The 24,677-nt window shown below is 41.5% G+C and overlaps 2 protein-coding genes across 3 annotated transcripts in view; one reads left to right on the top strand and one right to left on the bottom strand.

Annotated features, from left to right (window-relative positions):
• Lcp2 (lymphocyte cytosolic protein 2) overlaps positions 1-2,714 on the top strand; it is a 43,007-nt gene extending 40,293 nt beyond the window's left edge. Inside the window, exons 20-21 of the mRNA XM_015492634.2 lie at positions 358-513; positions 1,970-2,714. Coding sequence (XP_015348120.1) covers positions 358-513; positions 1,970-2,092 — 279 coding nt within the window. The 3' untranslated portion in view covers positions 2,093-2,714. The remainder of the gene's footprint in view (positions 1-357; positions 514-1,969) is intronic.
• A 2,478-nt stretch (positions 2,715-5,192) lies between these two features.
• On the bottom strand, positions 5,193-17,779 carry CUNH5orf58 (chromosome unknown C5orf58 homolog). 2 transcript variants are annotated; one of them, XR_007352086.1, is made up of 5 exons: positions 12,126-17,779; positions 11,128-11,200; positions 10,263-10,356; positions 9,129-9,303; positions 5,193-5,496 (listed from the first exon to the last, which is right to left on the bottom strand). XR_007352086.1 is itself a non-coding variant. In XM_048815695.1 (4 exons), the coding sequence occupies exons 3-4, from the start codon at positions 10,354-10,356 to the stop codon at positions 5,345-5,347; spliced, it is 246 nt and encodes an 81-aa protein (XP_048671652.1). In that variant the 5' UTR covers positions 11,128-11,200; positions 12,126-17,779; the 3' UTR covers positions 5,193-5,344. The 2 variants fall into 2 exon arrangements, 1 of the variants encoding a protein (XP_048671652.1); XM_048815695.1 differs by lacking the exon at positions 9,129-9,303.
• Positions 17,780-24,677: the final 6,898 nt, after the last annotated feature.

The raw sequence follows: 24,677 nt of genomic DNA on the forward strand, positions 1-24,677 counted from the left end.
GGGAATTAATTCACAGGAGTAGAAAGCTATATCTTGAGCTGGCCATTAAAGTCCTCTTTCTTGGCCCTTTATCCTCTCAACCACCCATTGTGTGTTTTATTACTGAAAAAAAGATTCCTTTTCTAGGAAGAGGCTTTGGAGAGGTTGGCTTGGAAACGTCTCTGATGACATTTCTGTAGCCTCTCTTGATAACCAAGAAACGCAGGGCACATGGATTTGTGGCTGCTGGGGGAGCCGCTGAAGGCCAGTGGACTCCACCGACAGAAGTTTCTAGTCCTGGGAGCGGGTCAGCTGCTCTCACAGGCAACAGAGTCCTGACTTTTACTGTTCCCTATTAACGAGAATTTCCCCTTGTAGGATGGCACTTTTCTGGTTAGAGACAGCTCTAAAAAAACAATAAGCAACCCGTATGTCCTCATGGTATTGTACAAAGATAAAGTCTACAACATCCAGATCCGTTATCAGGAGGAAAGCCAGGTCTACATGCTGGGAACTGGACTCCGGGGGAAGGAGGTAAGGACTTGGAGCTTCAGAATTTCTCCCCATGCTCTTTCTACACCTGCCTGCCTCCCCACGGGGAGATTCGCTTAATATTCTCTGGGAGCCCATGCTGGGCAGCAACTTAGAGCTAATTGCCATTAGCAAAGCCCTTCATTATTTGGAGGGGAATAGAGCAAAACATTAACAGTGACTGATTCAGCCATAGGAGTCCTTCTTGTATCTTTTACTCTAAATAATCCAACCTCACATTATAACTTTCAAAATTAAAAAAAAATGTTAGCATTTAAAAAAAATCTGTTAGATGGAATCAAAGTCCAGTCTCTTCTGTTATTGACCTCTGCCATATAATTTTTAGTGTAAGATTACAGTGTACCTAGAAGGCTGTATTTTAAATTAATAACCTCTGGGAAAGGGGAAGAACCAGCACACTTGCTGTGGTGGTTATTTGGACACTAGGGTCATTTCTTACTGGGCAAGAGGTACAGTTCTGTGACAATGGCCAGATCACTAAATTGTTGGGCTAAGGCTTAGATTCTCGTGCCAGACAATTTTTTGGGTGGTTGTCAGAATTGATATGAAAGAGGTCCTCTGGGCTGCCTTGTGTAAAGACAGCTGTCAACTAAATGCACCATCCCAAATCGTGCTTTTCTTCGAGTTCAAAGTTGCAGGAGGAAGACCAGTGGAAGTGAACATCTCCAGAATGAGAAAAAACTCATTCATGACGCACACTTTTAAGCGATGACAATGTGGAAGAGTGGGACAAAACACGTGCTTTTGTTTAAATGTTGGAACCACTGGAGGCTCCGCCCTCCCAGATTTCCTTGGCCTAGGATGGAAACACACAGGCACAGACTGCTGACTGCGGCTGCCCCGGAGGGAGGCACCCAGGCCCCGAGTCCTGGAGGAGTGCACATTCCTCTGTGGGACACCACGTGACTTCTGACCACATTCATAAGGATGAATGGGGCCTTTCTTGGCCATCAGGGATAGTATAATACAGGCTGTGGGTGAGAACAGTTGGCTGCCGAGTTTCTGTGATTGAGGAGGTGGCAATGGGAATGCAGCAGAGGCTGTGAAGGAACTTCTATACCATGCTGTAGCTGTCACCTCCAGACACTGTGAATGGTGTCTGACCTCCTGATTCCCCTTCCCTCCTAACCCCGTTAATTACTGGGGTGAATAGGAGGTACTGAAACCAAGACCCAAAACAGAAACCCAAGGAGCAACCAATATTTAGGATTATGACTCCCTATATAAAATTTTAAGAACTCGTTTTTCATTCATTATTTGTTGGGTATTGATGAGGAATGTTTTCAAATTTCTATAGCAGAAATTACTAAAACATCTGCCACAATTTATGTGCCCCCCCATTCTAGTTACTTACAGGGTCTACGTTATGCAGATTTAAAAAAAACACAGTGAAATTCACACTATCCACTCAATGATGACTTATCTTCCTCTTTTACAGGATTTTTTGTCAGTGTCAGATATTATTGACTACTTCAGAAAAATGCCACTTCTGCTCATTGATGGGAAAAATCGAGGCTCTAGATACCAATGCACATTAACGCACGCTGCAGGGTGTCTGTAGCAAGTGAGTCAAGGAGACGGACTTTCCTTTTGCCTCTGTTGTGGACCTGAGAAGATCAACCGACCTTGGTGAATGGACAACGGTACTGAAACCAACCCCTTGACATCGTCACGAGAGTTTTGTACTTCCCTTTAAAAACAGTGTTTGAAATGAAGACTGTCAAATATACCATAATTTATTTATTCCTCTTTAATGTTTATAAAGTGCAAGAGTAATATTGTTCATACTTGAAGTCTAGTAGTGTACTACGTACTTCATTTAAAAAAAAAAAAAAAGATGTGTATTTTTGAATGCCCATTTTGAAGTGAAGTAGTTTACATAGCCACAGCAAATTTGGGGCAAGTTTAGAAACACTGAAACAGTAGTAGTTTTTGATATCACATGGAACATAGCCAAGCCTTTGTCAGTCAGAGGTAATCATAAGTTTTTTTATATAACTTAAAAGTTACTAAAATTCTTTTTCTCAGCAGCAATAATTTGAGGCTTCAAAAATATAATGCCACTGGTTCTTATTTGGTGTTTTATTTAGGGGGATTTTGTGTACTTTTTAATGACAAGATAAATGCATGTTGGGATACTTCCTGGGATTAAAATAGTCTTTTGCCTTTCTTTTGGCTTCCTATAACGACTTTACTGACTTTTTTGTTTAGTCCATACTATTATTGTTTGTTTTAAAGCAAATTTAATCTACAGATATCAAAAGGAAACATTTTAAATTTAGAGACGAGACTTTGGTATCAAATAGGTTGACATTTCATCCCCTCCTTGTACCCAGCACTCCCATCACACCCTCTACCACCCAACCCAAAAGTAATGCTCAGTTATATAGGCTTCACTGAGTTTCCTTGGGAGATGAAGGAGCAGTGCTTAGATGGTGATGCAATTTCATCAAACTTTGCTATTAGACACTGTGTTAGTTTTCTGTTACTATGACAAAATAGATGAGATAATCAACTCAGGAGGGAAAGTTTATTATTGTGGTTCATGGTTCCAGAGGTTTCAGTCCATGGTTACTTGGCCCTGTTGCTTCTGGTGGTACAGTACATTGAGGTGGGAGCATGTGGAAGAGGTTTGTTCTCATGATGGCCAGGAAACAGAGAGGCAGGGCTGAGGTCCCAGTACCCTACCTTTCAAGGGCACAACCCCAGTATTCTAACTTCCCTTCTGCTAGGCCTCATCTCCTAAAGGCAGCACTGCTTCCAATAGCACCAAGGGTTGAGGACCGGCTTTAACACCATGGGCCTTTCGGGGATATTTATCCAAACAATAGCACTGCTCTTCTGGGTTTTTTCATTCCCGATAAACCTGTCATAAAGTCCCTTCTCTTTCTTCCCAAAGGCAATTAAACGCTTTCCTTCAGTTTACAAATTTCACTTAACAAAAAATACAGTCACTGACTTGTGATGGTTTGACTTATTTTCGAGTTTATGATGATGTGACAGCAATATTCATTAAGCAGAAATTGTAGTTTGAAGCTCTTCCTGGGCTAGTGCTATACAGCACGATCTTCTCTGGAAGCTGGGCAGCAGATGAGCCAGCCAGCCGTGTGATCCAAGGGCAACCACGAGTGCTCTAGCTAGTGGCCATGTTGCTAGTGTTTGGATACAGGTGTTCAATATGATGTGCCATATTCAACATAATATAAAAGAGGGTGTTAGATGATTTACCCAAAAGTAAGCTAATGAAAGGTTCTGAGCATGTTTATGGTAAGCTGGGCTGTGGTGTCTGTGTGGGAAATTCATTTTTTATTTGCAGTATTTTCAACCAATAGTGTTTTTTTTCAAAGACGCAACCTCATCATAAATCAAGGAGAATCTGTGGTGGGTATTTAGGAAGCAAAACCCACATTCAGCAAAACAACAAAAACCTACCTTCAGATGTTTCCCTTTGGGGACTTACTACTACACAAGTTTTATTAACAAAAAGTTTTGGGCTCTCTGCTTAACCTACCAGTTTTCTGAGTTAAAGAAAGTTATCTTATACCTTAAATTTCACAATCTAATAGAGCATTGGAAGAGGGACAAGTTACCTCGTTAAAATTGATATGCTAAGATAAGGAGTATGTGGAATATGGAGACTTTTAACCAATGATAAAAATAAAAATCTCATTCTTACAAACCAGAAGCTCTCAATTCACTTAAGTCCAGAATTGGATGTTCAAAAGCTGAAAGACCTGTATTCATTTGCATGCTTGCTCAACAGGACATGTTATAACAAGTATTTGTTTAGAGTCAATTCTGGGTTAACACTGAGCCAGGTGCTGGGCAGTGAGGTCAGCTGACACTACACTCCAGGATGAAGTGAAATCAACTTGGGTCTTGCCTCACAGCATTCTCTTTTGCTAAAAAATATCTATTTGGTGGTGAATCATGACGACAACCCAGAGCTTAGTTTTTTAAGTCTCCTGGTGGGAAGGGAGAGAAGTTGGGAACTTTTAGGATAAAGGTGTTCCATTCCGCTGCTGTGGTGGAAATCAATGGGAATCTGATGCATTCGTGACCCACACTTTCTTCCTTTCTTTAAACAGGGGCCGCTTCCTTCTTCTGGCTGAGCTGCTCCTTTTTTGCCCTCAGGCCTTATGGTCCCAATCATCACTGCACAGGCCTGTGCTCAGGGATAAGCATCTTTGACCAGTTGGGGTCCTTCTCTGAACTGTTAAAACATGGGCAGAGAGACAGATCTTTCTTCTTTGGGGGCCCCCAAAGGCAATGCTATTTGCCTAGAGTTGTCTGCTAGCTCCTTCTCCCTCCTTCTCCCCACCCTGTGGAGGAAACCAGTCAATCAAAGGAAAGAATGAGGTCAACACACAGATACACAACAGAGACATCAGATGATGTGTGAAGTCCCTGAAATCTACTCCAACTGTGGACAAGTCATGTGACCCAATAAATGTTTCCCTGTTTGTGTGTGCAATACCAGGAGAGCTCTGATTAATGTAAACTCATATGATCCCCATTAATAATTTAGTAACTGGCAACCTAAGCCAAATTCAAGCATAAGACAAAAAGGATAACAGTGCCCATAGTGGATATCCCATGTCACGCTCTTGCCACAGTGAAACAATTGAGCCACTCTGAAACATGCAAATAATGAAGTGACCTTCAAGAACATGAAGTGTTTATTTACAGCTATTATTTTTTTAGTATATTAAGTATATTAGTAAATTCAATTCCCACAAAAATTTGTTAATTCAACAATAAAAATAGAAATTTCTCGCACTATAAACCCCCCCAAAAAAAAGAAAGAAAGAAGTCAGACAGAATATTTGTTAGAAGTAAGGGATACATCAGATAATTCAGACTCTTCAAACAGGGAGTTGCTTCTTTCTGCTTCCTTTAAGTCTTCCATCTTCACAGGGTGATTAAAATGTAGAGTAAGGTCACAAAGCAATAACTGGGAGAGCTCTGAGTAAAACAAAATCATGGAAGACATTATAGGACACATGTCATAAGTAACTCTAATTGCTCTAAGAAGCTATTCCTAATTTAGTTTTTTCAAATGATTACTGATCAAACTACAATTCAGGTGTGCCTTAGATTTATATACTACATACAGGTATGATGTAAAACTTGACTGGAAATACTTTTTAGGCCCAATAGTCAGCAATTTTCCTACACTGTTAACTAGATTTTTACAAATTTGATTTGTACATTTTTTTGAGGGGGGGGGGTGTACCAGGGATTGAACCTGGGGGCACTCAACCACTGAGCCACATCCCCAGCCCTATTTTGTAGTTTTTAAATTTAGAGACAGGGTCACACTGAGTTGTTAAGCATCTCACTGTTGCTGAGGTTGGTTTTGAACCTGCAATCCTCCTGCCTCAGCCTGCGATTACAGGTATGTGCCACTGCACCTGGCTACATTTTTAAACATCTTTATTTAAGTTATACATGCACATAGAATCAGGTCTACAAGGCAAGTTACAAAAAATAGTTTCTCTCATTTTAACTTTGTTGCTTTTGTTGTATCATGTCCCTTCCTTTTTTTTTTTTTTTTATTGGACTGAGGGGGGATTAAGTAGTTTATTCCTATATCTCTAACTGGAATTTCTTTCTAATTTGGAGGCTTGTGCCTTGTGGATATAGCTCTTTCACTCAATCCCTACTCCCCCAATAAGAGGGCAGTTCTTGGTAGCTCAAATATTTAATGCTTAATTATATTAATATTTTTCACAGCTGAGTCTTGTAAGTAGGATATGTTGTTTCTTGCAAGCTACCTCCCAAGCACAATAATTATATTCTACTTTTTTCATTGTGTATTAGGACTATATCTCAAAGCCTTAGCAGTTCCACTGCAGCACTCTGAGACAACTGCTCTCTAGGACTGCTGTGCGACTGTGTGCGCCTAGAGAGCTCCCTTCACCATTATCTTAGGGACTCCCTTTCCACCCCTTCCCTTCTGTGGAGTGGCTCTTTTCCCAGAATCTTCATGCATCTCTCTTTTGGTCTGCTATTTGTTTGGACACAGGTTCAGTAAATTCCAGGGACAAGAGGAGCTACATAATCTAAAAATTTCTCTTTATATACTAATGTCCAATTATGCAGGTTGTCTACCTATAGAAATTCAAATTGGAAACTATTTCTGCAGATTTCCAAAGGCATTGCTGCACTGTTTTCTAACTTCCATGTTGCTACTGAGAATTTTTACGATATTCTCAATCCCTATCATCTTTTCAGACATTTGAATGCTTTTTTTTGTTCTCTCGGTATTCTGAAATTTCACAATACTATGCCTTGGTATGTGTATCTATTTTCATCCATTGTGCTGGGCTCTTCCATTGTAGAAATTCCTGTCCTTTAGCTCTGGGAAAATTTCTCAGATTATGTTTTCAATGAATTCTTCCTATCTATTGTCTATGTTCTAACAGTATTTATTAAATGTTGTACTTCCTTCACTGATCTTGTCACTATTCTTACACTAAAATTTTCCATCTGTTGTTTTGCTCTATACCCTAGGGGGATTTCTTCACTTTACTTTTCAGTCTTTCTAGAGTTTTTCACTTCTACTTTCATACTTTAATTTCCAAGCACTCCCTTTTGCTCCCTAAATATTTTTATAGTATCTTATTTCTTTTTAGTGGCTTTAGCATCTTCTCCAACTTCTCTGTGGATATTAATAGTAGTTTCCTGAAGTTTTATCTCCCTTCAGAAATTGTTTCTCTCTCACTGATTTCTAAGTTTTGCTTTTCATATTTAATGCCTTCCTCAAATATCTGTTACACCACAGTTTTGGCAGATGTTTAAGATCATGACAATAAAAAGAACTGGAAACACCATCTCACAGTGTTTATATTATCGGGTAACCATTCTGGATTATTTGGTTGGGGGAATCTCTACTTTCTTTAGGTCTTTATTCTTAGGTGATCAAATTCCTGAAAGAAAAAAAAATCTGAAGGGTATAAATCTGGATTTACGTGTTTTGGTGGCCATTTTAGGATGTCTAACAATTTAGTATGTAAACTTTGTCTAATATCCTATTTTCAGTATAGTCCTCTCCCTAAACTGTGTCTGGTGGCTCCAGGAAGAGATTCCTTGTTTTAACCATGGCTTTAATGTCACAGAAGGTGGATGGCTGCCCAGCTACAGGGCAGAAGAGACCTCAGGGATTTATGATTTCTTAACATTTAACTAGTGTTCCCAGTTATCCAGCTCTGCTCCACCCTCATTTCTGGACAATTCTGGGGTCACCATGTATTGAGTCTTGAGAGTTTATTTCTTGGTTGTAGCCAATCATCTTAAGAGTTCAGAATTTTATGGACATCAGAGTTTAGACTTATTTCTTCCCCTTGTATCTATTTTGTTGTTATTTATTCATCTCTTAAACCATATAGATTTCTGACTCTTTATAAATTTTAAAATTAGGTCTACTACTCACTAGTTGCTTGACTTTGATAAAATTAACTAACCTATTTTACACATCTGTCATTGTCCAACCTTATAGCATTGTTATTACAATTAATTGAATTCACTTATGTGGAGCTCTTAGAAGAATACCTAAATCATGTAAAATTCTGTTATCCATTGACACTATTATTTTGGGAAGAAGTGAGTATAACTGAAGCATTCATTTAGTCCTTACCAGAAATTTACCCTTCTAGTCTAGCTCTTTAGGTCCTTATATACTAACTGCCTGACTACCCTACCCACACAATTTTTCAGGTACATGTTTATCATATTTATCTTCTCTATTTACTTCCTGAAAGAATATTTCACAAATAATCAAATCTTGGAGGAATGGAAAGACTAATTGTTTCAAATGAGTTCAAGCATCCAGAAACATTATTTTTTATTTAATAAAAATTTTCAAGAACCCCTATCAAGAAACTGTGTTAAGTGATAGAAATACTCTTAATGAGCCTCCAGTTGGGCAGGGAGAGAAAAAGCAAATAGATATACAATTACAACACAGTATAATACGTTATAGGGAAGGGTAAAAGGAAAACATATGGGTTCAAAAAAAGCAATGTAAGTGACCTCAACAAATAAGGAGCAGTTAACCTAGTATGGAGAAGGTGAGGTGTAGTAATGGGATTTCAGAAGGCCTATGTATTAGGGCACAGACACAAAACAGATGCATGGTTGTGCTAATAATTCAGTATCATCAAAGCACAAAATATGCAGGGAAAAAAAGGGTGAGATTAGAGAGGGAGGCAGGGCCAGATCTCAAAAGGATGTATTATACAATCCATTCTAGAAGTCTTGGATTTCATCCTGAAGATAATGGTGAATCAAGGAAGGTTTTCAGAAGATTTTCATTTTAGGAAGAGAATCTTCACATAGTGTTGATATTTTGAGAGATAATAAAAGTTAATCAGATTTCTTTGTAACAAACTTCTCATTCTGTTAATATTCACTGTGAATTTGTGAAATATACAGTATAAAGCACTTCCCCAACTTTTTGACCATTAGAAAATATTCTGTTTTATTGCATATCATCTATTAACATCTCTTGAGACAGCAGGGTTCACAGACCAAAGTTTGAAAAATGCTACCCTAGGGAATACTTTTCGTTGGGACAAAGCAGAACAGGCACTCACTATTTGGTGCCTAACTAACAGCCACTCCCTTCTTCTCCTTGGTGGCACAACTTGGTTCCATTTGAGGTGCTCCTTTCCCCAGCTCCCGCAGTGCGTTCTGACTGGTCCAAACTGGTCTTGGCAGTCCCATTCCCCTTGGCTTTGGCTGCTGTAGGAATCCGCAAGTGATGCAAATCTGGCCAATGAAAGGAGAGGGGAAATGTGCTGCAGGCATCTGGGGAATGACTTAAATAGAGACAGGCAGAAATAATGTCTGTATATGGCCATCTCTGAAGGTAATGACCATGAGCAGTGAGTGATAAAGAGAGTGAACATGACAGAGAAAAAAGATGGGAAGAATCTGGTCTCTAATGAAATCTTTAAGCCTCTGAATTCACTCTGGGGATGCTCTCCATTAGATCTAAACATTCCTTATTGCAGAAGTCACGCTAAGTTGATATTTTATTACTTGAAGCTGGAGGACTCACCACTAATAAAGGCTATCTTCAAATATTCAAGAGTGGTAAGAAGAATAACTACATATTTGATGTAGTTTTCATGGTTAGAATAAGACCCACAGATAAAAGGAACAAAGGAACAGATTCAGCTAGTCCATAAAGAGGAAATGTCAAAAACGGGTTGGGTTGACTGATGATATGGAGTTCCCCAAGACACGGAATGTCTGTTCAAGGATAGATTATCCATAGAAATAGTATATCATGGAAATTTCACATACCTAAGATAAAATAATGGAATATTTTTGTTTGGTGACTGACTAAACATGAATTATAAGGTCTGCTATCACTCTCTGAACATGGTTAAAATAAAGAATCTGTAACTCACAGAATCAAAATTCTTAATTTGGAATGAACCTTAGGGACTTACTGAGTTCATCAATAAAGTTGCAGAATTTTGTAGAATGTGTCATAATCACTGAATAGTGTGCTGAAGGAATGGAAGAGAGGTAAATTTAGACATTAGACAACATGAGAAGCTTGTTAGTGTTAGGGATAAGAACAGGATCTTCTAATTCCTGGGTTGACCTGATTCATTTTACTGTCAACATTTCCTAATAGAGAAATCCAACACAAATTTGCTCTACCATTTACTTTATAACAACATGCAAACGTTTTAATTTAGTGATTTTATTCTTACCTTTCATCTTCTTCAACTCCAAAGAGATTGTGTTAATGTCTTTAATCATGGCTTCCACCTTTTGTTTATGATCAGTAACATTATTCTTAAACATCTGTTTTAAAAGAAGAAAAATGACATATAAACCAGAAGTATTTATGTGTACTTTAAAAATACTTGAACTTTTAGCATTTCTAAAAAAAAAAAAATTACTTCAGAACTGATACTTTATTTTTAGGCTTAGTATCTGGCTTCATCTAACATAGAAAGACATCATCAATGTGTTTTATAATATTTTTCCAAATGAAAACAACTCCTACTGGAATTCTTGGGATAAAGGTGTTTTGGTTTTTTCTTCTTCTTTAATTATATCATATCCACAAGATGGGGCCCTTACAATGGAAATGAAGATGGCCTCTTTTCAGAAAGCCTCAGTACTTATATACCACCTTACAATTTAGCAGTTATACAACACTCTTTCTGATTTTGTTTATGTAAGTCAATGTCTCTAATTTATTCTTGAATGACATGATCCACTTATGATTTTTTTTAAGTACACAGTAAAATCAAAATAGGATTTGATTATAACTCAGATGACAAAATGGCTACTTTAGGGTTAGGAGTTAAGCAGCACACATTTTAATTTGGGTTAAAGGAAGTGTATAAGTCAACACATTACCATGTTATATACAAAGTATTTTACATGTACTTAATCCAATCAGATACAAGTATAAAGACACATGATTGAATAGAAACTAACCTCAGCCCTCATATGTCTCTCAAAATGACTAGAAAAATAACACACAATTAGCACACAATTCCTCCAGCAGTGTGAAAGCTGGGCAGTTAAGGGTCAGGCTGCTTGCCCAAAATAATGAAAACTAACCTTTAAATCAATCCTTGCAACTGCCTTTTCTTGAACCAGAGGAATTTATCCTATTTTACTCACTTCAGAGACACTGTAACAGAAATAGTTTTGTTTTCCAGACATCAATCAGTAAAATGCACTTCACACCCCCTTTTAAGGCTCTCTGTGCTACAAAGGGAGTGTCAACAACCTTAGCTGGGCATGCCAAACCAAAAGATAAAGGACTGAGGGGAAAGGAAACACGATTTAAAAAAAAAAAAGAGAAAGTAATAAAGAGGGTGGGCAGGGCTGGGGTGGTGGAATTAAAGTACTTTAAAAGCAAAGAATAAGTGTAAAACTAAAAATAAAAAGCAAGAGTAAAACCAACTGGGCAGCAAAATGCCCAAGTGAATGGATTCCGCCCGCTAGGTGTGAGTGCCCACAACAGGCGACCAGGGCCAGGAAGAGTCTGGCCTTCTCCAGGGAGCTGGACACAGCTGGCGGTAGGGGTGGTTAAACTGCGCTTCACCAGGAGGTGAGGCAAGAGGCCAGAAGTGGAGACCCTGCTCTGGGGACAGCATATCTGGGTCCAGGGAAGCCAACGTGTCACAGACCAAAGGCACGTAGGCCACTGAAACACTGGCCCTTCCCAAGGGGCAGGGTCCACAGTGGCCAGGACCACGGCAGGTTTTCCCTAAACCCCGCCCTGTTGACCCAACCGTTGCAGCAGCCCACCCTGGCCTTCCCTGTGCCCAACTGCAGCCCAAGGGCCGCCGCACCCGGGGAAATGGATGGTTCCCCAGCCGCCCTGGATCGCAGCTGGGGGGGGGTCCCTGGCCACCTGTCAGCCCAGGCCCTTCCCACCTAACCGCCTGGAGGAGCCCAGGAAGAGCCCCCGCAAGGACCGCCTGCCTGCCCGGTGGCTGGAGAAGGAGCCTGGAGAGTGCGGTCGTCCTTGCCCTCCGACACCCCACTGGGCTAGTTAACTGAGTAACCCCGCCTGCCCTGCCCCTCAAGCGCCGGCCCTCAGCACCCACCTGGCCAACCGTCACGAAGTTCTGACTGCGAGGCGCGCTGAGCAGGCGCTGACTCAAGGCCGGCTTCCTGATTGGCCGGCTTCTCCGCCTGGGACTATCTGATTGGCCGGCTCCTCCACCTGGGGCTTCCTGATAGGCCAGCTCTACAGCCCGAGGCATCCTGGGAAGTGCAGCTCTTGGCTTTTGTCACTAAGGAGAAGGTTCTGGAAGCCAGGCTGCAAGTGAACCCCTGGATGAGGAAGGTGCTGACGTGTCCCCCTTTGAGGCCAGACCCTGGGCCCAGACTGCTTGGTTTTGAATCCTATTCCGCCATTTGTTTAGCTGCAGTGTAGCCGGAGTCCCAATGCGCTCATCTATCATACGGGATGACAGCTGACTTTGTTATTTTGAGAGTTGAGATAATTCCTTCAAAGTGCTCGGTGCTGTATAAGTGCCCCATAACTGTTAGCTCTTATTATTCCGATACATTTTTTTACAGATGAGTAAAGAGTACACAGTAAGCTGAGAGGTACCGTGGTGTCTTGCCAAGCGGAGAGGCTGGGATTCAAGCCATCTTTGCTGGATTGCAAGGGGACTCTCACTCATCCCTTGGTGCTGGCCCACAGGTTTTACGTGGTGCCCTGGTTATTGTCCTAGTCTTGGTGAGGAGCTTGGTCTCCTCCACCTCAGGTGCTAGGAAGGTCTTCACCTTCTCTAAGCTTCCTCTGTAATGCACAGTAGCCACTTGAACCAGTGCTTTCCTGACAAGCCACAGAGTAGCCTCTTCGTTATTATTCATTTTAACCATGGAGAATTTATTATCTAATCCAAAGCTAGGTGAGACACATGGGCTATACCAGTATTTTCCAGATTTCACCCAGGGATGGTCAGGGTAATGAATGCTTCACATAACCTCGTACTACTGACGTTACTATTATTACCTCTATATTTTAAAATTTACTTCCTTTGAAATTTTAAGTTTACTTTTAAATCTGTAGGTCATCAGTGTAAATGGAATAAAATATTAACAGAAGGTTAGAGGAAAAATAAAGAAAATGAAAATAAGACAGTATTTTAAATAATTAGATGAGCTTGCCTCCTGATCAATGAGGGATCTTTGTTAAAGGGTCTTAATGTTAGAGAAGTGTTAAAGGCAGTGTAGGGAAAGCAGACATTCTTCCGAATAAAATCAAAGATTTTTAAAGAGCTGAAAGAGGAATACCTCTCATTGCTTGGGTATACATTGTTTAATGCCTATGTTGCCACATGTAGATATTCCTCGTATTACTGGTGGGACATGTCCCCTGCTTTTTAGAATTTAGGATTATACACTCTCCAATAATTATTCCCCTTCTAAGACTTCTTAATTCTCAATGTCCTATATGTTCCTTTCAAAATCCCATAGGCAGCTTCTTGAATAAACCCTACCCAACTCTGCAGTTTCACAAAAGCCTCTGTGCTGATGCATGCTTCACATGATAGTTTAAATGTAAGCACTGGTGGTATTTGTTTCTGTATGTGTGCTGAGTGTGTTTCATGTAATACTCTGAGTGCTGAGTAAGGTATAAAAAAGACTCAACAGAACAAAACTCTTTGGATACCCACTGTCTGTCATATGTATGTCAGAAGCTTTAATTTTCTGATAACCCAATCTATGGACAAAGAAACTTACTCTCACCTCAGTTCCTGCTCAAGGGTTCAAGGCCAGGAAAGGACAGAACCTTGTACATCCTATTTGTGTGATTCTGGGTCCTTCCATTATTTCCTCTATGATGTGTTGTCTTATAGAACAGAGTGCCACCTGCCTTGGGCTGAATTAAGGACATTAACAATACAAATAAGACAAGAGCTGGCATTGCTGTTTTATAAAAGCAAGGGTAATTAACATCAAAACAAAAGGAAAAATAAAAGGAAGAATACAATTTCAGAGTAAGGCTAACCTAACAGAAAGTTTACCAGATATATCCTTATTTAGATGCAGACAAAAGAAAACTTCTCCCCAGACCTACAGGATTCCCTCTGTATGTTTGGAAGCACCCTGTAGATAACAACAAAAGAAAATAAGCTATTTGGGAGAAGTTGAAAACAGTAGGTGAGGGAGCATAGCCTTAAGACCGAGGACCCTAAAGATCAAGCGATGGCAGAGTTGGCTTAGGCAGGGCGTGGTGTCCCAAGCTCCCAAGCACATGGAACTGTTTCAGGAATGAACCAAGAATTTTCAGGAACTGCCCTGCCTAACCATGGCTAGGATCTACCTTACCAGACTCACAGAACTTTTTCATGGGATCTAAAGTCTTTTCTACCCACCCCAAAGCTCTGATTTTTTTCTTATAAATAGATTCAAATGACTGCATATGAAACAGGACCTCATTGAGCTGTTCATTCACAAAGAAGTTTCAACTTTGTGTTTCTTTTAACTAAGTGTTATAAGGAAAAAACAGATTAAAAACTCAGAAAAAAAAACTAAAATAATGTATTTTCATCCATAAAATTATCTTGGAGGAATGATGACTACTTGTTGTTGTACTTTTACCTCCTTAAACAACTATACATCTGTCTTTTTGGTTTTTCCCTAATAAGATAAAACTTTTAAAACATGATCTACTACTTAATGCGTGAGACTATTATAGTTAAGACCCTTAAAAAAAAAATCTGTCTTCTTTAATCAGTCTGTGAATACAACAGTTTCCTGGAACCCAACACAGGTTGTGTTGCTGTTGTTGATTCTAATGTTAATCAAATGAAGGAGATTAAAAGGCTGGTAAATTCCCCCCCTAAAGAGAATGGCAGTTATCAAAACTGGGCGATTAAGCATTTTATGGAGCCAAGTCTGTGCCTCAGTTAGCTTTATTACAAATCATTGACACAAAGTCCTGGTTTCCAGGAAAACAAATTGAGTAAATTATCTCACTTCTTCCACTGGATCTCAGGGCTCCCATTTCCCTCCTCTGCCTGCTCATTATCAATTAAAAGTCCTGGCCTGGGTGTCTAAGGGCCTGCTGCTGCCAGAGCGCCAACTCCCTTCTGAACAATCCAGTCTTCACAAATTTTGGAAGTAGCAACCCCTGCACATACTTGGGATTCTTACCGGAGAAGCAGGACCACCTTGGAAAGATCAAAGACACCCCTCTGTATTCAACCAGTGATTTCCCCTGGCCAGCCACATAAAGGAAGCAAAAAGCAAGCAGATCACAGCCTCTGTGATCTAAAATGAAAGTTGGATTTGCTGCCACTCTTGTCTTCAGGTAGCTGATGTTATATTAGAAGCATGTTCTTTCTCTCCAGGAGAGAAGAAAACACTCTGCAACACAAAAAGATATTACCAAAAACCTACCTTGCTCCTAGGTTAGCTGAGGTGTTTTTACTTCTAAGAAATTACAGTTCTGTATCAACATTTTCCTCTAAAATAGGAAGCTAACCAAGTAAGGTTGCCAGAAAAAAAAAAAAGGACACCCAATTAAATTCAAGTTTCAGAGAAATGACAATTGTTATAGTACGTTTGTCCTGAGTGTTGTATGGCACTCAGATTCAGAAATGAAATTGGAAATCCTGCTATTTACTAAATCTGGTGAGTCTTAACTCTGCATACTTCAGCCAAGAAAGAAGAAAGGCAAACAGTGTGGAGCCCTGGGATTCAGAAGGTTTGGAAGCCTGAGATGCTGAGGCTTCCAAGGTGATGTTCAGAATAGGAGCCTGGATGCACTTACCAGGTAGCACGGGCTCTCCTCTTCCTTCTGGGTGTTTGAGACAGTGATAGATGCTGATGGTTTCAACAAGACACTGTGTTGTCACTGTTGCCTGCCTGTCCTTTTGTCTGCAAACTCTTTGTGCTTTGCTTTAGACGATGCCTTCCTCCAGCCAGGCATGTTCATGATACAAGTTGTGTTTATTTCCAGAGATCCACCAATCAGAGAACACCTGTCTCTATCCCCAAATAAAAGCATGTTTCTAATTCTATTATGTCAGCCATCCATCCCATAACGATATTTTCTGTTTATTAAAGGCATAGATCCTGATCCAAGGTCCTCTGCCTCTGAGCACTGCCCCACCCCACACGGCACCCTCATCAGCCTGCTGTGCATTGAAGAATGAGCCTCTTTATGAAAAGACATGTGACGTGTTTATGAAGTCAGTTACACTAGAATGTAAGAGTGCACTCATCTTTCATTATGAAGAAAGGAATGTATGTGTGTGAAGGTTAAGTTTGGAAGAATTTCACCAAAATGTTAACAATCATTATTAGCATTTATGATTATAAGGTTTAAGGGGGTTTTATTTCTTTGTGTTTATTTATTTAGCCCAGCTACAATTTTCACCCAACCCCATCTATTTTATCTTCAGGTCACATCTCAGCATGGTACATCAATTACTTTAAAGCAGACCTTCTTGAGCTATTTATGCTGTTTGTCAGTTAACTCAGGGAGCTTTTGAAAGGCTCAAAGACTCTGCTTTAGTAAACCTAAGGTGGGGCTCCCCAGATTTGTACCTTTATACCACCTGCTCTTGTACCCCAGGTGGTCTGTGTGCCCTGCTTGGCAGAACACTGACTTCAGCTTCCTGGGCATTCATAAGCCACAAGTGCAGGAGCACCACGAAAATTCACCTTGGCTCTGATGCCAGGATTCAGTGCATTCAAAATGTCTACTTACATAATTTTAGATCTAAATAAGGTCCACTTAATGAGAGAGGAAAGTGTATGGGGTGCAAGGCCTCCTCTGGCCCAGGCGGAAACAACTCACACCGTCTGCTCTGCTCTCTCAGGTGAGGGAGGGAGGAGATGGGTGCACCAGCCTCATTTTAACTTAGGTCTTATTTCTTCTGGCCTTTGTTTTATTTTATTTCTTTGGTCTCTAGTTTTATTTGCCATCATAATGGAGAGCCAAGATCTAGAGATTGAGAAGTGGTTTGGGTTTTAAAATATATCTATTTTAGATGTGCATTTTGTACTCAGAACTTTACTACCTCTGATGCCATGCCCCTGGTCCAGGACATCGGCCCCGCCACCTGAGCTGCTTGCAAGTGCATCCTTACTGGCTTCTCGCTGAGACTCTTGTCTCCTACAATTCTCTCTACAGTTTTTGAACATGTACATTGGATCATGTCTTTCCTTCAGTTGCTCCCATCGTTCCTTCTAGAACCTGGAATAAACGCTGCCCTCTTGCCCTGGTCTGCATGGTGCCAGTCCACTTCCTCCCCCTCTTTTCAACCCTGGTCCATGCCAACAGTGGTTCTGCAATTGCTTCCTTTTGAGTCTCCCAAGGGGCTTCTTTTCATGTTTTAGGGCACATTCTCTAAGATGAGTTCTTTGTTTCCATATGCTACTTGATTTAATTGGTTATATTGTTGTTTATGTTTTTGTTTTCTCTCGGCTTGGGCTTTAACTTGTCTCTTTTACTATGATGTACTTCTAATTAAGGGAGGGAATGGATTGTCTTATTCTCCCTCATCTACCCTGTACCTAGCACAATTCCTGGCACAGAGTATGTGCTCAAAATGTCTCTGTTCAGTAGCTGAATGAATAGATGGAGCACTGCTGTAGTGTCTTGGATGGTCTGAGAAGCCAAGATGTGCATTGCCCCCTGACGCCACCTTGCAGGACTCTCAGCAAAGCTTTGGTAGCAGAAGCCACATTTTCATGCTTCCTGAGCCCTCTAAAGGAGGGGCAGTTGCAAGGCAGCTGGGGAGAGAGTGGATGTGCTGTAGCAATCTAGACACAGCAGTCCAACCTAAGGGCACTGCCCCCCGGCCTTCATCCTGTCTGTTTTGTCTGTTTTCTGATCCTGGAGCATCTTCCAAAGATCCACTAGAGCAATAAAAAGTGGATTCTGAAAGCCCACGCCAGGCCCCAAAGCTTCCAAACAGCCTCGTGTGGAAGGATTGCAGCACTCCAGTCTTGGATTAAAGAACTATCAGGGCTGTGGGTCATGATTTGAATAAAAATCAAATGACTTAGGATCTGTCCAAAATGAAGGATGTTTTAATACTTTGTGTGTAAAAACACTGATATTTTGCTTCTTTTTTATTAAACAGATTTTATTATTTTTCAGAATCTTGTCAGCATAATCATTTTATGGGTGGATGAAATATTCAGCCCTGCCACGGCAGGAGTTCCTTCACAGCAATTACCTTGTGGCACTCTCCCTATAATTAGGTTTTCGCCTAGGATTTTTTCCCTGGGTCTGGATAGTAAATGAAATATGACCAGAATTTAAATTTGTCAATTACAAGCAAGCGTAGTGCGTAAACACACAACAGAGTCATGAATTCCAAACCACCGGCTGTGGCTGGGGGGCAGATGCTCTGAAAACTAAAATGGAAATAAAACTACTGACTGGCAAGCGGAAAGTGGCCCCCACAGAAAGCGAGTCTCCCCCGACACTCGGGCACGACTCTACCAAGCAGTGTGAGGTCTTGATTACAAGTTGCTTAGCGTGCAACTGACAATTGCAGAAGCAGGCTGTGGGTTTGCATTCAAATAATCTGCAGAGGGCTCTGCCCTTCTGCCCTCCGAGTTCTGTTTTGGAGAATAGACCAAATGGTTTATGGGTGTTGGGCTAGAGTGCCACTGCACTGTAGGGCCTGCTGGTGGTCTCTGAGCTGCTCAAGGGTCCACAGATTTGGGAACAGGATCTGCTGTTTCCCAGCTGACTTCTGCTTTCACTGACCGGACCTCAATAATTGCTCCTGGGGAGCCCTCTGCTGACCATCTCTTGCAGAGGAAAAAATAGTGTTCACTGCTGGGAGATTTTGACAAACCATTGGTTTCAGTAGAATCCCACCAAACAAAGACCAATGTTTTGAACTTTCAACTCTAAGAGCCTAGGCAAGGAAAAAGGACTCCTGCTTCTGGAAACTGACTGTGCACATGGATTTATTCATGCAGTGGATCTTTCTCAAGTATCTCTTGTGTGTCAGACACTGTGCCGAGTTTTAGGTGCAGGGTGGTAAATCTAAACCCACAGGTCTCTTTTTAATACAGGGCCTGTGGACTGACGGAGACAAACCGAATTCAAAGACCACAAAGACCACCATAAAGCGCTAGACAGCGGGGGGCATTCTGAGAAATGGGTCTTTAGGCGAGTCTTTGTGATTTGGGCATCACAGAGTGATCAAAGACAGCTAGGATGTCGCTAGGCATCCTTATGAGGCACGTGGCTGTGAATGTTAAGAGGCAGTTTAATTAGACACTGCATAGGAGGGAGGCATGTCATGAGGGGATGTGACATGGCCAGGGTGGCTTTTACAAAAGGCCTCCCTGAGGAAGAGACTTCTGGGCACTGATGAGGAGGAGAGAGCATTTTAGGCGGAGGGAACTGCACCCTGCAGGGCGCTGAGCAGAAGCAGCCTCACTGGAGCAGAGGAGCAAGGCCGGCCCAGGCAAGGAGAGGCCGAGAGCAGATGGGCCCAGGGTCATCTAGGGTGTCAAGGATGTGACCTCTGTCCTGGTACCTGACAGAAACCACCATGAGAGTTCTCATGGAACGGTGGTGGGCAATAGGGACCTATTTGTGGTTTGAAAAGATGACCGTGACTTCAGGAGGAAGAACATAGTGAGAAGGGGGAAGAATAGAGATGAGTCGTCCAGGGTAGCATGTATCGCAGTAGCCCACACAAAAGATGACCGCGCTTTCTTCAAAATGGTGGCAGAGGGGATGGAAATGAGACGGTAAACCCTATGTATGTTGTGGTTTTTCCTGCATACATACAGACCTGTGATAAAGTTTAATTGAGTATACTAAGAGATTAACAGCGACAATAACAAAATAGAATATTTATAATTATATGTAGTAATAAAAGATATTTAAAACTTAAATTGTTTATTCTGGAAATTTTTACTTAATATTGCGATCACGGTTGACCACAGGTCACACACTGTGTTCGTCAGCTCTCTGTCACTGTGACAAAATACCTGAGATGAGCCACTTACAGGGAGAAATGTTTTATCTAGGCTCATGACTTCAGAGATTTTGTTCCATGGTCCCTTGGCTCTGATGTTTCTGGGCCTGTGCTGAAGCAGAACATCATGGTGGGGAGTACGTGGCAAGGAAAGCAGTCACCATGAGGCAGAGAGGCAGAGAAGAGGGGGCAAGAGAGAAGAAATACTCTAGGGCAGGCCTCCAGGACCTAAGGCTACCCAGGCTCCACCTCCTCCCAACAGACTGGTGAATCATGGGTCCATCAATGGGTTGGACTTAGTTCATTAATGAGGTCAGAGCCCTCCTGATCCAGTCTCTTCCCACAGCCCCACCTCTGAACTCTGCTGCCTTCAACACCTGAGCTTTGGGGGACATTTCAGAATGTCCCACAGAATACAACAACCACAGAAGGGGAAGTACAGATAAGGGGGCGACTGCCTTTAGTTCAGTGCTTGGCTCAGGGTGAGGACAAAGCATATTTAAGAGCATTCTCACTGGCCTGATTCTCTCCTGCACCAAGACCACACTTTGGGACTCAGTCTGGGATGCTCAAAAGGACCTTAAAGAAGGAACCAGAAGTTTCTAGCAGCCTAGTGGGGTTGAAAGAACACTGGCTTTGGATGAGTGGGGCTTTGCATTTAAACACTACCTCTACGATGTATAAACTGTATATTTTACAGGTACTCATCCTAAGTCTTCAGTGCCCTCGTGTGTAAAATGAGGATAATTTGGTATTTATCCAGTAATGCTATTGCGAGGATTGCATTTGATCTTCTGTGCCAAGAACTCGACATGTTAATGTGTGAGTCCCTTCTTTGTAGAAAAGAAGGAGAAGAAGTTGCAGGCTAGTCCAGAAAGCCGATGGACTAGGGACTGTTCTCCACTCAGCCCTAAAGTTCCTGTCACTTACTGATGCCTCTTCCTGTGGTTGATTCTGGAATGGCAAAAGAAGAAGTTGGCTCTCTGGGGGTCCCCGACAAGTTGACAGATGTCCCCAAGGCAGCTTTCAACAGAAAGCCCTTTATTATTATTATTATTACTCTTAGTGATTTACAGTGTGTGTCTACAAGCCTCTGGGCACAATCATGGAGCAGGAATGGAATTAATAAATCAGATCTGTTTCCTGCTTAATTCATGGCTCTGACAAAATTAAAAATGGAGACAGGTGGGAAAGCATAAGCAAACAGTGTCCCAAAGCCTGGACACTCAGGCACAGGGGCCTGTGGGCAGAATACTACCCAGCCAGAACAGCAGCTGGAGCAAGAACTGCAGCTGTCTGAAGAAATCAGAGGAATCTGGGGACTCCACTGAAAGCCACAAATCCTTCCAGTCCACGCCCATTTGATTGAAGGATCTCAGGGCTCCAGGGTCACAAATGCAAGGGTGCAAACTCCAGCTGTACTTTCGACTTTCTAAGCTTGAGCAGCCGACTGAAGGTCACACAATTGATTATTTGCATAACTGGATTCAGAAGCAAGTCCGATCCCCAAACTGGTGTTTGACTACTGCATTGTTTATAAATGTAGCAGGGTATAGTTGCTTACATTTTTATTGCACAACTATGAGTTCCTTCAAATGAATGCCTAGTATATAGAAGTAGCTTACTAAATGCACATGGAAATATCACCATCTTATTTTCAATAATTTGAAACAATTTTATTATTTACTGGAAAAAGCATTTTAGAGAAAAACATTTAGGTTTTCACGAATCACCAAATTCACTCTTAGGGCTTGGTGCTCTAAGGAGGTGGTGGGACCTTTTGCAGGTGGGGCCCAGTGGGAGGAAGTTAAGTCATTGGGAATTGACCTTGAAGGGCATATTGAGACCCCAGCTCTTGACCTTGAAGGGCATATTGAGATCCCAGCTCTTAATTTCACTATCTCTGCTTCCTGGCTGCCATGAAGTGAATAGCCTCTTCTACCACAAAATAGAATATGTTCCTGCCATGAGGTAATGTCCTGACACAGGCCCAAAGCAACATGGCCAGGCAACCATGGAATGAAACATCTGAAACCATGATCCAAAATAAGCCTTTCCTCCTTTTAAGTTGTTTCTCTCAAGTATTTTGTCACAGTGAAGGAGAGCTGACTGGCACATCCATAATATCAAAGTCAACATCCACACTTCATACTAGCTGTCTCTTCAATCTCCTTTTCCTCCAAGGCTATGACATCCTGGGTAAATCCTCACACCACACCTTAACAATTAACATTTTTTCCCTATTAATCAGTTTCTACTTTCCACAATGAAACATGGATTTGATTTCCTTAGGACAATTACTGCATGTACTGCTGAATGAAGAGGTGGTGAAAGAGGGGAGTGAGCATTGGTGGGGCCCCTTTTCTGCATTCCAAGGATAACAGGATCCAAGTGTCCCCTCAGCAAGATGTAACCTGGCCATGTGTCATACATTAACCTTCAAGGTGCTTTTCTTAGTCAAGCCAGCAAAAGCCAGAAGACCCTGGTGCTGTGAAACCCGTATGTATCCTTCTCCATCAAGGCCAGGTCTAACCCTCACTTGGGCCCCAAATATCATTTCCACATTTCTAGTCTTATGCCTTATCATAATCTATTTATTGCTTTTAATGTAAATTTATTTCTAGTACAAAACTGAAACCTTTTACCATAAAGAAATGATACATGGTTGAGGAGATAGGTATGTTTAATTTGTTTAAACATTAAAGATATATGTGTACCAAAACATCACATGTTACCCCTATAATGTATATCTTTTTACATTTTCATTACTAGATTAAAAATAAATTTAATAAAGAAATCTAAATATTTAATTTTAATTTTACAAATATATTTTGAGTTAGTAAAATGGGAAAGAAGGATGAATAAAATACATTGATGTTGGGCTGGGTTTGTGGCTCAGTGGTAGAGCACTCGTCTAGCATGTGTGAGGCCCTGGGTTCGATCCTTAGCACCACATAAAAATATATAAATAAAATAAAGGTATTGTGGCCAAGTATAACTAAAAAATAAAATTAAAAAAATACATTAATGTTATTTAGAAGTGAATGGGAACACTAGTTTAAATAAAAAGAAAAAACAAAACAACAAAAACCAAATGCGCATCATAGAAGACTCAGAATAGTGTCCAAAAAACCCACAAACAAAACAAAACAAAACAAAACCCCTGTAATCTCTATTTAGGAAACTTAACTGCTAACATTTGAGTGCAAAGCCTTCTAGTCCTTCCCTCTCTATTGTACAGTTTTTGAAAAAGGATTATTCTTTCAAATGTCCTTATGTTTGAGAAGAGGGGATAAAAAAAGTCCTTATGTTATCCCTTTCAGAAAGAACCTGAGTAATCCCTATTATCTAAACTCTTTCAAAGAAGCAGTCTGTTCAAAGCTGTTGCCAAGTCATTTGTTGCTATAGCAATGCTTGGCCCTGGAGGCAGTAAACAGCTACAGACTCCAGCCTCCAAACAGGGCAGCCATTATCTCCCTCTGAGCTCTTCAGGGGGCTCTTTTTGCCAAAGCTATTCATTTAAATTAGCAGCTTCCTCCTCGGTCACCTGAATTTCTAGTGCTTCATACCAAGTCATACAAGGGGGCTAAAAAAGCAGTGAAGGCCCTAAAATGAGATGCTGAGGGTTGTGCTCTTTTCTTCTGGTGTGCTCTGTGGCACACACAGCCTGCCATCTTGGATGCTTGTCACCCTGAGCAAGGACATGTTAGGAACTTATGGGTACAATTCCCATATAGAGAAAATTTTGGCAACAGTATATATAACAACCCCAGGTAACTTCATTGAACTGAAAGTACTCAGAAAAATCTCATAGAACATTCTGGAAAGCTCTTTGTAATTTAAATGATTAATATATATTATTTCATTAGATTCTGGCAAAAAACAAAACAAAACAAAACAAAAAAAAAACCCTAAGGGGGAATGTAGCATTTTTCACCTTGTTTTACAGAAAAGGGAGTAGAGGCTTACAGAGTGTAAGTGACTTACCCAAGCTCCCTGGCTAGAAAGTGGAAGAGCCATAGGTATTGTCACCCCTGTTGAGAGGGAAGCTGAGACCCAGCCACGGCCCATGCACAAGGTCAGCTGGCTGTTGTGGTACAAAAGGTTGAAGTCAACAGCTGCCTGACCCAGAGCCTGTGCCTCCTCCTCTGCACAGCATTACCTGGGACCTGGAGGTCATTAAGCCTAAGGCCCTCTTTGGGGGAATGAGAAAACTGAGGCTTGCCAATATTGATGCCCAAGGTCATCCTCGAGGTCTAAGGATTACTTCCCTCCAGCAGGGAAGGGAGCTGGAGTTCACCTGTTCCAAGTTGGCCTGGTTTGCACATATTCCCGTTGGCTCGGGTCAGGTCCCAGGGGGACTGTTAAGCCCCTGTCCTTGAAGAGTGTGTGTCACTGTGGGAGGACCATGGTCTTGAGCCTGGCTGTCAGCGGGCCATCTTGACCTTCTACTCTGGCTTCCTCAAGCCTCACATCCAGAGAAATTCCTCCTGCAAGCGAAGCCTCCCAGGGTGGGCCCAGGAGAGAGTCCTGACTGTTATCCTGCTTCTTCCCTGCTGGGTCCCTCTGGATGGCTGTGTCTCTTCCGAAGGTCACTGCTCCTGTCAAGAAGGGACTCTTCAGTGATCTCTTGTTGCAGGTTCTGGAAACTGCTCTTCCCTTGCCCCTTTAGGCCTC

The sequence above is a fragment of the Marmota marmota genome, unplaced genomic scaffold, assembly GCF_001458135.2.
Source record: "Marmota marmota marmota unplaced genomic scaffold, marMar, whole genome shotgun sequence".
Taxonomy (NCBI): domain Eukaryota; kingdom Metazoa; phylum Chordata; class Mammalia; order Rodentia; family Sciuridae; genus Marmota; species Marmota marmota.